The sequence below is a fragment of the Tauraco erythrolophus genome, chromosome 15 (genome assembly GCF_009769465.1).
Source record: "Tauraco erythrolophus isolate bTauEry1 chromosome 15, bTauEry1.pri, whole genome shotgun sequence".
NCBI classification, from domain to species: Eukaryota; Metazoa; Chordata; class Aves; order Musophagiformes; family Musophagidae; genus Tauraco; species Tauraco erythrolophus.
Window position 1 is genome coordinate 2,482,844 of NC_141479.1, and position 17,742 is coordinate 2,500,585.

At 42.6% G+C, this 17,742-nt stretch overlaps 1 protein-coding gene across 1 annotated transcript in view; it reads right to left on the reverse strand.

The window, feature by feature from the left end:
- The window catches only part of NUP93 (nucleoporin 93), a 77,407-nt gene that overhangs the window by 20,809 nt on the left and 38,856 nt on the right, over positions 1 to 17,742 (reverse strand). Inside the window, exons 3-6 of the mRNA XM_009978331.2 lie at positions 11,808 to 11,870; positions 9,367 to 9,495; positions 2,406 to 2,480; positions 706 to 795 (exon numbers count right to left, since the gene is read on the reverse strand). Of these exons, the coding sequence (XP_009976633.1) occupies positions 706 to 795; positions 2,406 to 2,480; positions 9,367 to 9,495; positions 11,808 to 11,870 (357 nt within the window). The remainder of the gene's footprint in view (positions 1 to 705; positions 796 to 2,405; positions 2,481 to 9,366; positions 9,496 to 11,807; positions 11,871 to 17,742) is intronic.

Here is a 17,742-nt window from a genome sequence, read left to right on the forward strand (position 1 = left end):
AGCAAAACGAACACAATTGTTCAAAGCGAAGACGCATGAAGTCTGTCATTCAGATCTGCCTGAAGCATCTGCCCCTCAGCCTCTGAATAGCTTTTTGCTCTCCTCGTTTCCAAAGCTTTTTCACGGCTTGACCCTCCTGAAGTATTCTCCTCCAAGCATTTCTTGAAGGTGGCCAAGTCTGTGCATTTGGGTTTTTTTTGGGTGGATCAAGCCAACACAATTAAAGGAGTGGAAAAAAAAAAGAAAAGCAGGCAGATCACTGGTTTAAAGTCAATCCTAGGGGCTTTACGCTTTGCTATGGGAGCCTACTTCAGCTCTAGCAGGGTCTGACTGAAGACCCTCCACCTACAGCTAAATACATTCAGAGGATATTAGGAGGCCACATTTTGAAAACCAAACACAACAGAACCCATTGAAAATCAAAAGCAATTTTTTTCCACAACGGCTCATCACTCATGATGGGACACTGCAGTGAAATCGAGTTCTTTTCCTCCTCACTGTGTTAAGAAGTTTTCACTATGAACCAGTTCATCACAGGTGGGTCCTGCTGTACTAGAGAAGATTCCAGCATTGGCTCTGTGTTTTATGTGGAGCGATGCATTTATTTGGGGCAATATCAGTATTTTTCCACCAGTGTCAGCAGGCTGTTAATCACAGCTGAAAACAGATTAAATACATTTCCTTATGTTAACTCACTGGCAGTACCTTATCATCCAGTTCTGCAACACCACTCCAAAGGTCGACCAGGTTAGGCTGCAGATGTCCATTCACTATCTTCTCATTATAAATATAAATCTGAAACATATTGAAAGTAAGCAAGTTTAACAAAACATATTACTCCCCTTCCCCCTCCCCACCCACAGCAGCAAAAATCTGAGTCAGGCTTCAAGATCAGAGCGTCCCCAGCAAGTCCCTTCTGCTTCTCTCCCAAATCAGCCGCTTCTAACCCAACGCAAGAGGAACAGGCATCAGCACCAACCGCGCTTCCACAACCCTGAAGCCCCAGGCCTGCCTGAAGGTGGGCAGCAATCCAGCCATTCAGGGGTGCTGCATGGCAAAGCCCTGCACTGAATCCTGTGCTACATTAACTGCAGCTAATTGTTGGAGAACAAAGATTTGGAAGAGACCTGACAACTGGATGGCTGTGATATTCCCCTGCCTGGCAGCCTCCTACCTGCTGATAGAAGAGAAATGGAATTTTGCTGGTTTGTGGTAGTAACCAGAGAAACCTGACCCAGGGAAATGCGAACAGAAACCTAGACCTTCAAAACTTGCCCTTGAACATGCATATGCACAGACACATTGTGATTTAAATCTTGGTCTTAATTTAGCTACTTCTACTATTTACTCCACTCTCAGCCCAAAGACCTTCCAGCTACCTCTGAAAATAACCAACCATTCCCAACACTACAAAGGCAGTGCTGTGGTACTTCAAGTCCTTTTTTCTTGCATGCACTGCTACTTCAACACGTCCAGCGTGCAAAGAAGGTGCGGAGCTCAAGATTGCAACCAGAATCTAGTATCAGTGAAGTCACCTACGTGGACTTCACCGTGTTTCTGTGGAACAGTTTCAACCAGACATGAAGAACAATTAACCATTTCAGTGTAATCAAAACAACATTTCATGGCTGATGGTAAACTGAAACAGCACGGACTTCTGCTCTCTGGCTCAGCCTTTGCTGAGCCAAGGCACACAATAACAGCAATTGTGTGCAAATTAGGCAACGCTTTGTCTACGTCATTGTTTCACGTATTCCATTTTGAAAAATCAAGTTCTTCTCTTTCATTTTGTTTCCAACACTGGTAAACAGATAATCTCTAACAAAAGTAGCAAATTGGTTATGTAAAGGTTTATCAGTTTTCCCAGAAAATTTTGAGAGGGAGTCTAACGCCACCAGGCATATTAATTCATAGCTGATGCACTAAAGCTTCCCACAAGCAACACTTTTAAAAGGGATGTGATTTGACAAACATCAGGATTAAGGCTCCAGCATGGTTTTTCCTTCTCACACATATCAGAAAAGTGATCTTCCACATGTGAGAATAAAGGGAATATAAAGTCTTCATTTGTGTACAGTCACACATTGACATGAATTCTAGAAAACTTTTTTTTTTTTAAAGGTTGAAAGAGTTTCATTTTACTATATGAGCATAGAGGATTTCTGCAGTCATAAGGTGTTCAGGATCTTCTTTTGACAAAAAAAATCCCATCACAGACAAGTGAGTACACTTTAAAAAGTCAGGCTAAATTTTTTCTATTTTCCAATTGCATTTGCACGCCAGGCAGATGTTTTCCAGGTTTACCTACCATATCATCCTACACGCTATACTCACAGATCTTTATTTTCCTCACACCTCTCTCTGTAGAAAACAATGTTTAACTATGTTTTTTCATTCCCACTCACCTGCCGAGCATAGGCCATCTCCACGTTGTCCAAGGAGCTGCGACCTGGAGGGCCCAAGTCACCAACGTAGCTAGGCTGTTCAACGAGAAGCATGAAGGAAAGTGTAAGGTCTAAAGTTACTTCAAGGCATTTTACCAATAGATCTACTCCTGAAGAACAACAGCCAAACTATGCTCCTGCAAGAACCAAGAACAGGGTTTTGAATGCTACAGAGTAAGACACACAGTCTCACTGCAATACCCTATTATCTTCCCACTACAGCTTCAACTTTCTAAAGTGACAGAAATCCTCCTTATTCAGTGCACAAACCAGCCATTAGCTCTCTACACTTAGGACATCAGTGTCTCTAAATAATATCTTATAATTTTAATTCTTTCCTTCTGTTTCTTGAAAGGTTGCTTATTGTCATGTTAGCATCTCACTACAAAGCATCTAGTTTGAATCGCCATCACAGCAAGGACACACAAGTCAATGGACCACCTCGACAGATCCAGTCTAGCAAGGCTGACATTCCAGTTTTGTCCAAGCACAGGAAAGAGACACAAAATGTGACTGCAGCATTCAATTACCTGCCAGAAAGTGCCCCATTGCTGGTCAGCTGTAGGAGGAAGAAGGACGATGGCAATATACTGCCCCAAAAAAATCATCTTCTAACCCACAGGGACTATATCAAGATTGAGATATTTTCAGTGTAGAGGGACAGCAGATGGAGTCATACCATGGAAAATTCGTGCTCTTTTCTAAAACTTGAAATATAATACTGACATAATATTCCAACACTGCATAAAGCTATCCTTGTAAGTGTTCCCTACAAATCACAGGTACATTTTCAGTGTAGCCACTACTGAACAGGGGTGTTCACCACCCAAGGGGAAAGAATACTTCCAATTAAGAATGTAATACTCTGATGTTTCCTGCTTCCTAAAAACATAATTCTTCATTTCAGCATCAGCATTGCAAGTCTTGGGTTTGAAAAATAAAGTGCAATCATTTTAAAGACAGATCCCTTTGAGGTAAGCAGTCCTTTAATATGAGGCACCTCATAAGCAGTGCTACAGCCATGACTGTCTGAAGATAAAAGCAAGACAAGCTTGCAACAGAAGCATAATATTTATTATGAAGCCAACCGACATAGTTGGAGCAAGTAAAGAGGAACAGACAAGCTTTCAGAAAAGCAAGCATGTTTTCAGGTCTGAAACTGAAGCAACGGCCTTTGATTTTCAGACTTTGAACCCAAAAGCTCATTTGACTCTCGCAGATATAGTTGGTCCAGTAACAGAAGTCGCCTCTCCACACAAACCTTGCTCAGCTTACTTCAGGTGTCCAGCTTAGGTAGTTACGAGGATCTAAGATGGTTCTTTACTTCCACCAGGACAAAGGACACAAAGTACATAAGCTAAATACTGAAAGCTGCTGTAAGCAAGCACTGAGAGGGGGCCTTGGTTTGTTACCAGATAACTCAAGTCCATCTATATTCCTCTAAACTGGAATCAGTAACTTTTTCCAAGAAAGAGCAGGTACACCTGCAGAGTTTTAAAATTAAGCTTTTTACCACCACAGTCAGTTAGGGCTAGCTGCACATCCTCGTTAGCCGTTACACCGCACCTTAGCGATACTGGCCAACAGCTCTACTTTTTCTTACGCACCCGTTACCCGGAATGTCAGTACTTTATCCTGTAGATAGGATCACCTTCAAGTATTGCTTAAGGACATGTTCTACTCTTTCCTGGAAGAGTTCAGCTAAATGTAACCGACTTGCTGCCTGTTCAAACAGACAAAAGGCCAATCGCAATGGAGGGAAAAAAAAAATTAAAAAAAAAATAATTGTTTTCACTTTCAGTTCAATCAGCTTTAGAGTTCAGCTTTGCTGACACCTGTCAGGCTGCACGGCAGGACCAACGTTCCTGCCATGACCTGGCTTGCATGGATTTCAGGAAAAGATCCAAGAAACGGGTAGCTTTTCTCCAGATGGTGTCATCATTCAGTTTCTTGTTTCAAATGAGGATGAAATGCTGACAGAGTCTTCAAAAGAATCTCACTTTTTTGGGAACTGTATCCCAACTTTGAAATGAAATAACACAAACATATGAACTTCCAGACATGTTACAGATCAGTGTATGCATTGAAAAGTGTCTCAGTCATTCCCAAATGTTTATGATTTTAATTTGATACCAGTTTAACTCAGGTTATCTTCTATGGTGTAGGACCTCCCTTACACTCGTGAGCATATGTTCTGGCAAAGACAATGGCTATTCACTGTCCTGGTCCAGGAGTTTTGATCAGGAAAATTGTCACAACTGTAAATTTAAAGACCAATAAAGTGACACAATTGTAATGGCCAAGAAGCTGGTCTGAGTTATCTAGGAATCTTTTTGTGAAGATAAAGGTATTGACCTCTACTGAGAACTTATAAGAACTCTGCAGTATTTGTGATTACTGCTTTCCACATTACCATACAACAGCTGATTACAGAATAAAAAAAACCCCACAAACTTGGTTGTCTTTGTCCCTGATATCTTGAAATACAAATGAATGAAGGTATCAAAGATGAACGTGGACATTGCTTTAAAATTGCTGGAATTACTTTATCACCACATTAACTTCCCAGTAATAGTGCAACTTAAATGATGTCCAACCTGATTATAAAATCAGGAAGATGCATTTAGACCTTTTGCAGCATAAAATTGCCTTCCCAAAAACCCAAAAGAAATCCCACTTTCTTTTTGCAGCTGAACTTACACTAAAAATACTCTTCACAGTCACTCCTAATGGATACTGATATTCAGAAGCATTTGCATTTTTCTTTCAGTGCCAAATCATCTGACACAAATTCCTTTAAACCCACCTAAAAAACGACAAATTCTTTGTTCTAAAGAACAAAGAAGCTGTTAAAGCAGGTTTCCTGGGAAACAGACACGATGGCAGAAATAGCGCTTTGCAGCCTTCCCCTATGCTGTGCCAGATAAATTGCAGAGTTATTTAAAGTAACACTAAATTATGGACGTTGCCATTAATTACTGATGAGGTTTCATCTTCTAAAGCAAGTGAAGAAGGGTACATTGTGACTCAGTGTCACTTTTCAACCAGTGCCCAAACACCAGAAACATAAGGACTGGGGCATTGTTTTGTCAATGTGGTTCCTTTTTCTCCTGCTGCTGCTTTGCAGCACCAAAGAGCATCCACGTGGCCGCCGCTCCGGAGCGGTGTGTGACTGACAGGTTAAAACCCACAGGTAAGGATCTGAATTCAAAAATGCACACCTGAAACTAAGTAGTAACTGTTCTGGGGTTTGTTCTTTTCTTCCCCCCTTTCCATTCTCCAATTTTAATTCTATCCTCACCGCTATGTTTTGAGGATCGTTTATTAACAATCTGCCACACTGAAATTAAATTCTTTAAATTCCCACTACCGACTTAGCACTTCAGCAAGGAAGGAAATCAGAAATTCCAGAATTTGTCCTGCTTTTCTTTCCTATGCCAAGAGCCACAGGAGCAAGCTTATCTCCTATATTTTCCATCTCATACTTGCATTCTGGCTTCATCTCTGAATTATTAAGCTTTAAAAAAGCACTAGCTCACCGAACTATCTCATGGCTGTGTGAAAATGAAATTTCTGAAGGAAAACTAAAGCAGTGAGTCAGCATCATGGGAAAAGCCGTTTCCACTCTTCACCCTGAATGGCAGAAACGGAGAGCTGGGCACGTAATCCTTCTGTAGCTGGTAACCAGCCTTTGGAAAGGCATCCCCTACAAGCTAAGCGGAGGGGATTCAGGGAATGGGCAGGATATCCTTTGGTGGCAAGTCAGAACTCAGCAAGTTTTCAAGCAAGGAAAAGACGACAAGAGATGTGTTGAAAACAGCAGCTAGGTGCATGTGAGAAGAATCACCTTTCAAGTCAGGTTCTTAAGCTTAGCTGGAGCAGCAAAAGGAAAACCAGAAAAGTGGGAAATGCACAAAGGACTGCAGAAGTGCACGCACACACACACACGTCCTTCTGCGTCTCTAGTCCGATACGGCTTAAACGGCTTGTGCTGGTTTTATCAACCACATTTGCTTTCCCTGCCCTGAATTTAAGTCTTTCCAAAACATTCTTCAGAACTGTAATATTTATTCTTAATACTAGCCATTCGTGAAAGCTGCAGCTATACCGCACTGCCGCATTTTTTATCTTTTAAATTCGTTTAGCCTAACGATGCTGCTTTTCAAAGGAGTCCTTCTTCATTTGTACTCAGACGAGCACTCAGCCCCACTTGCACAGCAAACCACGTGCACGTAAAGATGCATTATTCATCGCCCTCATATGCATACGCACATTCCTCAGCAGAAGTCTGCGCAGACATTTTGTCAGCACTCCAAATGGCTTGGCCAGTACATGCGGCGAATAACTAGGCAGGAGACTGAGCTGGAGAAAACACCATCAATATACACTGCGGCGCAGCGAGGGAGCAGAAAGCATCTTGCAGTCCTTGGGATTTAAGGGATACGAATACCAGGATACAGAGGGGCAGAACAGAAACCGAGTGACAGCGTCTCTCTGTCACTGCGGGAGCGGGTTGCTTGACAGCAGGAGTGGAAGAGCTTAGGGTGGGGGTGGAAGAAAGAAAAACCTGGAATAAGAGGACAAAAGAAATGCCTCAGCACCTAGTGGAACAAGACTTGGAATAAACACCTTGAGAGCACAGGCTTTTGATTCCTTGAAAACAAAATTCGGACTTTCCTCCCTTTTTCCCTGCAAGAAACACCTTTTTATTAGCTCTGTTTTTCCCTTAAAGGAATAAGGCCAGGCTGCAGGACGAGGGAGAGCAGAAAACCCGAATGGCAAGCCCTGCGCTGGCTTCTTTGAATCATGAGCTCTGCCTGTTAATTGGTCTTATTTCCATGAATAACGTGTTGGTATTTCACTCTGCCCAAATTAGCTTGCCCAAAGCTTGAGAATTGGCTCGCAGGCAGACCCGGCCCCCTGCTGCGTTTGGATCTGTGCCTTTTCAGTTGATTCTCCATCTCCAGAGGATATCAATTAAACCTCTACTATATTCTACAGGCTGTGTCTGTTTGTGTCACACACACACAAAAAACTTATTTGACTGGAACAAGGCTTTAGAGGAACAACCTGCTGTGGGGAAGTTAGATAACAGGCTTTTAACACAGTAGAAGCACTTCAAACCTCTCAGACCTTTGACATCTTGAGGCTAAGACTAGAATATATCAAGGATTTTAAATGCTCTTGAAATGACATAGTGATACTACAAGTGCTTTGAAACGGAGAGTGGAATATTACTGAGTGATAGTGTATATTGAGTCTTTAAACTCATTCATGAAAAACATTAGAGGGTTTTTATGTTTTTTTTTTTTTTTCCTCCTCCCTCCCACCAATTTGATGCTTGTCATTCTCGAGTGCCAGGGACTGGGGGTAGTGTCCATTTGACACTGAAACATCAGAAAAAGGGCTTTACCTTTTCTGAGTAGGTTCTTAACTTGCTTCTCCTAGCAGTCAATAACCACACTTTGAAAGGAAAACCCCACACCAGTAACTCACGCACAAATCAAAGACATTGGAAGCTATCAAAATAGCTGCCAAGTCTTCAGCTCACATCCTAAAATAACAGGATAGCTGTTCCTAGTTTTAAATTAATTCAGCCTCCATTATTTAGCATTTCTAATATTGGAAAGCTGGACAACCTTCTGAGAAGTCACAGTAAAGTATCAGTAAAATACTTTTTATAGAAGTTATCTTCCCCAGAAAGATGTATGCTAACTGGGATTAACCTATATTTAAAAGAACAGTAATCAGAAAGGGACATTTCATTAAAAACTTTAATTATTTCCAAATCCCTATACAGGTCATACCCCATTAACACCAAGGGCTTTTTTTTTATTTTAATGCACTTTGCAGTGCTAGAAGTCACTCCAATGAACAAGAATTTACTTAAAAAAAGCAACAACAAAAATGCACAAAAAGGGAAGGAAGGAGAAACATAGCTGTAAAAATCTGTGCCTGTTTTCCAGCCTGAAAGCACAGCAACGTGGATCCCCTTCAGCCCCTATCACCTCTCCTCCCAAGGTCACAATTTTCACGCAGCACGATGCAAAGGCTGTGATGTAACTTTGTGCTCCAGGGATCTCAGTTGATGTCTGATGTCTCCAGCTCAGACAGGTGGAGTTCCCATAACTCTGCATGTAACTGTTTTACTCTACTCAACTGCAATGTTTTCTTCAAGAGAATAAACTGTAAAGTTTTCAGGTGTAACATAAGGTAAGGAATATTTTAAGTTGCTAGTCAAAAGCTTTCTATGTCAAACACAGGGACCATCTTGCCCAAAGGATATTGTCACTTGAATTGCTGAACACTAGAGGTCTTGGAGGCACAAAACTTGAATCTGCACTATGTGAGAAAGCAAGGTAAGAAGGAAGGTGTACTATCTCTGTTATTTTGTTGAATATTCATCTGGTTTTGCCAAGAAACCTGAGACACTTCATCGGTCTTCTAAGAAAAACCAGAAATCCTGGCTAGCACACAGTGTTAAGGGGAAGCGACACTTTAAGACCTGCATGTGAGCACGGTTAGACCTGAGAAACTGTCTGGTCTTATTAGCATTGCAAAGGTTTCCTCCAGCTGAAGTTCACCCCGATGTGTTTTCTGTCCGCTGGGTGTATTGATCTAATACACATTAGTGTGAATTTAAATTTCCAGCTTGCACATATGCTGCTTAAAACAGCTGCAGCAATAGGAGCTCCTTTGCCCGTATGCATCAGTCAATAAAAACAATCTTAAGAGTTTGATATTTTGCTACACAATGCATTCTGTAAGTTACAGCTGTTCTGGAATTCAACAGAGATTTGCTAAGTCTCATTTTCACACAGTTGTAGCTACAGCATGACCCAGAGGTGGTTTCAGCAATGCTGGAGTGCCAGCTGCGCACATGTGTGTGACTACACGCAGTGTTTAGAGAGAAAAGAGTTACCTCATTTTCCTGGGTGAAATCAAGAGCATCTTCCCCTGACGCAAGCAGAGTGTGAAGAATCCTTTGCTTCACCTGTTCCCACTCAACCAGCATTGATTCTCGGTGATATTCCTCAGCCATAGCAAACGTCTGTTGGTGAAGGAAAAGGAGAGCTAAGGAACATACAGAAACACCAAGCAGCCTAGCTTTGCTCTTAATAGACCAGCTTAGAAACGAAACAGAAGATAGCAACTAGATAAGTCAACCAGGTAAGCCCTCAAGAGCTAATAATGTTCTGTACGTTATTTTAACAGGCTTCCTGTAAAGGTACGAGGGGATTCAGAAAGTAGGCGTGCGTGGGATTAAGACAAAACTCTCACACACAACTGGTCAAACAGAGAATACGTGTCTCTCTTCCATGGTACTGTGATACACGCAAAACTTAGCAGGCTGGAAATCAATAGGCTTCTTTCTTTAATTTAGCAGCATGCACACAATATCCAGGTCATCCCTGATCCGTGTGGTTGGGACTAACTTCCCTAAGGACAACCAGCTTTTCACCTCCCTGGAGGCTATAAAGGTTTGTCTTCCTGCACTCTTAGCAGAGATGCGTATTTATCGTCCATGTTTCATTTTCAGGTCTTTACCGCTATGTTTTTCTTTCAAATGGGAAATAGGATAAAATAAAAGTATTAAGGAAAATTAATCAGTGTCAAAGAATTAGAAGAGTCTCTCATCAGGAACATAACTCAGGAAAGCATACAAGAAAAATCACATCCCAAGAAACAAACATCCTTTTACCTTTAAAATGGCTGATGTGCTACATTGTATTCAGATTCAACTGGCGAACTCATGGAAAAAAAGAGCTTTTCCCTCCATCTTCCTTATTTTGGCAATGTCATTAGGATAGAGAAGATGCTTCACTACCTTTCTTGTTATTATTGGGTGATGCTAACCAGCAGCTTTGAGTACACCGGGACAGGAAACATTATTACTTCCACTAATTCTAAACAGAGAATAAGCTACATTGGATCTTCCACTTCTTTCCCTTTCCCAACCTTCTGTCTTTCATATATCTTTGTGCTGCAGTGTACAAAACTAAATGTCTTGGTTGGCTGAATAAGTTTTCCATCTCATTATAGCCCACAAGATATTGTCAATTAAGGGGCAAACCGTTCCCAGTATAAATGAATTGATAAAGAGGCAGTGACATTTGGAAAATATTTAATTATGGTGCGTGCGTGCAACTAGAGCATAAGATTTGTGTTTCTTTGGTTTAGTATATAAATTCACTTTATACTTTCATAGCAGAATATAGGTCTTATCCTTACCTTCACTATAATAATTCAACTGGATTTCAAATATGCTTCAACAATTACAGCGTAATTCTATGTAATTAAAATAATTTAATAATGCTTAACTACTATTTCTTATCATTTGAAAGAAACACAGGCTCTGTTATAAACCTGATGCCCCAAGTGTACATGGAGGGAAACAATCGTAACATAAGCACTAGAAAGCACACAATGACATTTCCAAGCAACGGTTTTAAGACAAACAACAGGAAGCATTTTTCCACACTGCATAATTCAATTGCGGAAATCATTGCCCCAGAACATGACAGATACCAAAAGCATAAACAGATTCAAAACCAGGATCAGATGCATCTCACATAAGAAAACAACTTCCAGTTCAGAAAATCCTTAAAACAACTACTTGCTTGGAGGCGAAGAGACAGGAGATGAACAAGGGAAGGCTTAAATATCTCTGTTTTCCTTTCTTACAGACTAAGTACTGGTCCCTTTCGAGGGCAGAAAACTGGACTCGGCAAAGCCTGAGCCTAAGTGATGACAACTGCTTTCTTATTATAGCATTTTCTTCTGCACTGCTTCAAAAACTTTTTATTTTTTCTATATGAGCGATCAGCTTTGGAGAGCGTGATGCAGTATGGTGTCCTGGCTCTTCTAGAGACAGAAGAATTAAGCCTTACAGCACTGCTGCTGCATTGGCCTGAATGTGGCTGTACGTACCTCGACTCCCATAACCTGGGGGAACAGCTTCAATAAATTCACTGAGCATCACCACTGTGCAGGAAGTCAGCGCACACGGCATTTCTCAAAGGGAACAAACCCCATACCCTAGCGTTATCACCTCTAGGAAAGGCAGTATCCATGCGGAGAGGGTCGGAGGAAGTGTGCTGTGCCTTACGAACAACAGCTGCTCTGTTCCAACAGATTTAACACTGTGAGCCTCCCGACCCTACAAAATACTGCAGTTGAAATACAACTAACAAGTATTTCTTCCAGAAATCCTAAGCAAGTATTTCCTTATATCTACTTTTTCTATATTCTCAATACAGTTCCCTTTCATTCCACTAGTTTATTAAATATCTAATTTATTAATTCCTTAGGGGCTCTCCCTTTTTAAAAAAGAAAGAAAAAAGGTGCTTGCTTCCAGCTTACCCTCTTCCTAGACTCTTCAATGGCTGACAGCAATGCATTATCTTTTTCATTCTTCAGGAATCCCTGCAGAAAAGGAGAAACAGAGCTTCAGTCAAAAAAAAAAATCAGCCTTGTGCTAACATCAGATACATATCGTAGTACTCAGCTCTTTCAACTCTGAGAAGTGCTTGCAGCTCTCCCCAATCCACTCCTGAGAAGTTTAAAGGTCACTTTACTGCAGGTACAGTAAGATGTCCATACAGACCAACATGAAAATGAAAACGCATTAATCCCCTGTTTTAATATGCATTAAATCCTAGTGAAACATCCTGCTTCTATTCTCTTTTATCTCTGCGTCCCAGCAACTGCTTCCTCTTCCTCTCCATTTGAGGGAGCTGGGATGAAAGCTGGCAGGAGCGATAAGCCAAGATAAGATTGTTGGACTTGAGTATGCTAAAAAAAAAAATAAAAAAGGTTTCAACTTGGCAGCTTCACGCAGGAGTAGAGCTCTTGGAGGCCCGATAGGAACTGTGAAAAAGAGCCTTAAAAATAGTCAGTTGAGGAAGGATGGAAATAACTAAACAGTTGGAAAGCATACAGGGAAAGTTTACTGCACAGCCTCTCTCCATGCATGCAGCTGGAGTGGGTAAAGTAGTACCTAAGAATTGTATTTTTAATTTTCAGTGTATCAGCATATCTCGAAGAGGTCATGTATACATGAACAGACTGATTTAGATGAGCTGTTAGCTCCTTATCCCAAAGGTTACTTTCGTGACCCATACTAAGAAACATACAATGTTTTGAATTTTCAACAAATAGCCCTGAGGTAAACTGCAGTTAACACACACAGACAACAAACAGGAAGTTTTATTACACCTTAACTTGAATATTTTTATTTTGCTTTTTCACTGTTATATCCCCAATTAAACAATTGATTTGCACTCCCAGACTTCAACTTGATCATTACTCAAATAACAAAAAAGGAAAAGAAGCCCTTGTCTCCCTCTGAAGTAATCAACTATAACATTATCAACTCAATTAAGTGCTAATATCCTAAGAGTCTGTACGCTCACTCCACAGCTCTAAGCTTAAGGGCTACTAACAAATCCAGGCAGCGGGAATCCAGCGTACCACGCTCTATGCTTTTACGATGAGGATATCCAACTGCAGCAGTGCTAACCAAACTTGTCAGGCATCAGGAGGCTTTTGTGCCCTCCATTCCTCACACCTTCCTGCAAATAAGCGGTTCCCGTCCCAACAATCTGACAATATCAACCTAGGTAGAGCTGCTCAGGATCTCCAGAGGAGCACGGATCCTGTGGCAGGACAAAAAAAAAAAATAAATAAAAAAAAAAAAAATAAAATCACTGTCATGAGGATGCGGACCTTTGCAAAAATGTATTTATGCTAAGTCTTAGAAACAGTCCTGCAACAGCACTACATGCAGCCACAGGTATTACGCTTGCTTACTACTTACTTAGCTCTGGGAGGTGAGGAGGGCTTGAAATTTCCTCAAAATGAAGAAATGTGCTGCACAGGTGTAGCAACTGCCTTCCTGCTACCCAGCAACAGTATGTGAAACAAAGGGCATCGCACCCTTTCCTCCTGAAACATGTAGAACAAGCATTTAGGGTATGGGACAGCCTGCGACCCCCTTCAGCTGGAGATAGGAAGGTGACCCCTTTCTGTATACCAGGCAGAGAACGCCCTGCCATCCTCCGAGACAGCCGCGCGATGCAGTCTCCCCAGAAACAGCCCTTCGATTACATGCGGAAGGCAGCGGCCCCTTCCACGCAGCCTGTTCTTCATTTCACCATCCGCCGGGTCCCTTTATTTTTAGGCAATGCCCGCAGAGAAAGCACAGTTCCAATCTGAAAAAGGGAAGCTAAATCCAGGTCCTTGCACGTGTCTGGGGACCATCGATTACAGCAGCTGTCACCAAGGCAAGGGTTGCCGCAGTCACCTAACCGGGCCAAGACCCAGTCTTGGCTCCGTGTGGGAGAGACGAGAAGGGATGGAGACACGGCTTTGTAAGGTTTGTCCATGTCTGCACAGGTGGAAGGGTTCTGGGAGGGCAACAAGTTCTTTTGTATTTATTTATTTTTCATTTCCACACCTCCAACTTCAATTGGAGAAAAATTATCTGGAATTATAACAAGTAGTGCTTCTAGACCTTCAAAGCACACGCCAACGCAGGAGCAAAAGTTACATTTCTGATGGTAGACCTGATGCTGCAAAGAACACTTTTGCTGTATCCTAACAATGCTGCTAATTTTACAGGCAAAGCAAGCCCACTGTCTCTAGGATGCAGTTTTACAACTATGTGGATGTGATGCAAGGTGCTGGGCACACCGAGCCAGGCACCGCAGCTTGCCGATGTCCCGAGTGCCCTGGCTCCCTGCTTGCTCTGTGAGCACTGGGGTCCCAAAAGCCCCGAGAGATACAAGTCCTACCTTACTGCCCTTGGTCCTCCCCTCTCTCCTTGGAGGGATATACGCCCTGAGCAGAGCAGCTACCTGCCTAGAAAGGTGCACACAATGATGGTAATCAGCAGAGTGATTTAAGATGTGCAGGAACTTCCTTTGAAGTCAGTAAATCCAGGCTGAGTATCTTTCTTAATAAAACCTCCCAGCTCCCAGAGAGTTCACTAGGTCCGTTTAAGAGATTACATTACACCGAATGCCAATTAGGGGATGATAATTGTCTTTTTCAATCTCAAAAACTACTCCTTTAGCAACTGAAAATCCTCACACATTCCAAATAATATCTGTAATGCCTCACTGAGGAGAGTTACATTTTAAAAAGTTTGCCCTATGCCTTGTGCTAAACGTTATGAAAGGAGCATGAGAATTGCTGCTTCAGTTAATTACAGGCTAATCATTAAACCTCAGAAGAGGGAGTTTCAGTAGCTGATGCTGGGGCTCCTGCTACTGCCTGCAAGACTGCTGCTTAGGTAGAATGAGAGCTCTTGCAGGTGTCACTACAGGCTTTGGTGGCCAAAATGTCACACAGGAAGAAAGTGAGAAGCGTCCGGCTGCTGGAACAGTATTTATTCCTGGGTTAATTGCATTGCCATCTAGTGGTGTGCTGCATGTGGCCGCTGGGCACTGACATTTCATGCATGTACATAAATGCACACTAACATCCATCTGCTACGAGGAAAAGCAGAGCTCTCAGGAACAAGGGTGGGTAGAAAGACGGCAGAGAGATGCTTCATGCTAGAGAATTTTGGTCCTCAAAAATCCCAGGCCATGTAACAGCTTTAAGGGTTCTTGTATCTCTTAAGCCTCGGCCTTGAACAGTGCTGGTTGTGCTCTCCGAGTTCCACCTGCCCTAGAAGCTTTCCGCGGTCCCAGAGGCAAGGTTTGACTTTGCCACGAACGCCTGCAGACGGTAACACGGACCCGGAGGTACGGCGTTCAGCACGCGCCAGGGACCAGGGGAGAACACGACCCATATTGCAGGAGCTGCCCTCTCAGGGGAGACGCTACTGACTGTACAACGAGCAATGAGACACTGCTTCATATTCGGTATCCACCGAAAAGCAGGAGGAGAACAGAGATATTGTTAGGAGACAAGGGGCTATTTCAGAGGCAGATGGCAAAGACAGGAATAGCTAACACGAGCACTGCTAAAGCCTCAGAGGTGAAATCCTCACCTTGCAGCTCTCCGTTCACAAGTTCTGCCATTGCAGGGATCCCAACGTAGCCTGGATTTCGCTTGGAAGTGAATATTTATCGTATTTCCCTGAGGCAGGTTTATGCAAAAAGCTCGCAGAGCCCTAATGTCACATCACGCTGTCCTGCTTTCGTGAGTGGCATTTGATTTTCCTTTCTGCTACTGCGGGACTCCCACACGCTCTTCCTGCATCTAGTTTGGAAGGGAAGCAGCACAATTCTTTGCCATCACAAGTTCTCTGCAACACTCGCTGCTGAATGTTTCCTACACACGATTTGTGCAATATCTGATGAGATGGTGTTTGCAAAACAGGGACATAGGCATAGAAATACACCCACTTCCCACCTTCAGGTTCCCATTTTCCAGCTAGTCCCACTTATTCTTGCACGTCTACTGGCTCTCGGCATCTTTTCCCCAGCACATTCCAGTTCCTCTTGCATATTTTACCCCTTGGATTCCGGTCTGATCTTCTCACGTTCTCCCCTCTCTGCTGAAATCCAGCCCCACTCTGCCTCACTTGTCAAGGACAGTTTGTAGAAGCAGTCCCACCAGAGGAGGGGCACGACTGGGAGGTCACGTCATTTCCCTGTTCTCACCGTGCTCCTTGCTCCACTGTCGTTTCTCATCTCAGGGAACTGCTGCCTGACACAGGCTGATGTGACAGGAACCGGCCCCTGCCTTGCTCCAGTCTGAATTCCAGCAAGAAAGTGTTCCGGTAACTAATTCATTATCGGTACGAAAGGGCATGCATGCACTGACGGTCTCTTTTTGACAGGAGATTGAAAGTCTCTTCCATTTATCGCAGTAAATGAGGTTAGTAAACTCTCTCCTGGCTGACAGAAGTCTCTTAATTACTTCCATCAGCCAGGCCATACTTTTAATACCTGATCTCAGCATTCAAGCCATCAAGAGAAAGCAAATGTTGCCAAATAGTGTGCTGAGGCCTTAGACGTTGACAGCAATGCTTACTTTTCCACTGGCAGGGGAAGAAAGAAGAAAATGAAATTAACAATCTGGGGCCATTTCAAGTCAATTGCTCTTTGATTAAAATATTTCCAAGTGCTGGATTTCCAGCAGATCCAGTGAATCCTGCAAAGGATCAGCAGAGATGATTATACGGTTAACAAAAAAAAAATCCCTCTTTGGCAATGGTTTGGGAACACCAGCTCCAGATTAAACCCCTGATTTTATTATTTCTACAGGCAATTTTAAGAAACTATTTGCTACCTACAACCTTACAGCAAATGTGCACATGTTGGAACACACTCCCGGGGTGGTGCACCATGGCACAGCCCTTCCTGGCCATGTTGGCTCTGGAAACAGGAAATGAAGCAAAACTACCTGGAATCCACTGTCGCAATAAGACTACGCTACATATTATTGCTTTTTTAATCCAAGTTATCGTTTGTGTCGACACAAGCATCAATGCTTGCTGGCTGGCTTTAAACAGAGAGGCCGATGGGCCCATAAGCAATGGTGTGGCCAACTAATGTATTCCTGAGGACGGGGACATGCCAGTGTACCACGGGCAATACTTTTCTCTATTCAGACTCTTCTTTTGCATGCATCACATCAGCGTCTCTTGGAAGCTTCATTAGGTCTCCTAAGATTTCTTCTGCAGAAAGCATCAGCTTTTGCTCAATACACGCAGATAAGCAGCTTCACTACATACCTTGGCCTGTGCAATACAGCGTCCTTCAAAGCAGCAAGGCAGCTGCCCAGAGATCAGCTAGCAAATGTAATGAGCTAAGAGCATTTGTGAAATTGGCTTTCTCCTTAGAGGACTTCAGATGACAAAATTGCTACGGGGCCAATGCAGACTGAAGATCCAAGAGCAGAGATCCTTAGAGAGGAAGAGAACCCAAGGAAGGGTGATTTATCAGTCAGCATTGCTTCAAAGCTGCATGAGACAAGGAACAAATCATTGTACACAGACACAAAGGTCCGACACGGCTCGTCCCACCGCTGTATACATGGTTCAACTCAAGGAATTAGCAATACAAAATTTTCTTAGCCTGAGACAGCTGAGCTTGTCAAACTACAATACACGTTTGTCAAGTTCCTTACCATCACGTTTAGAATGGGCAATCCCACAACATTTTTCTGAAAAATTAATCCACTGTTGGCTAAACAGGAGAAAAAGCAGGGAAAAAAAAGAAGGGTTCACAGTTTGCTAAGACCCAAGAACCACTTGTTGCATCAGAGGCTTTGAAAGGAAGAGCCATGTTGAACCCTAAGAAGAAAAAACACACAGACTAATAGCTACAACACAAAACTG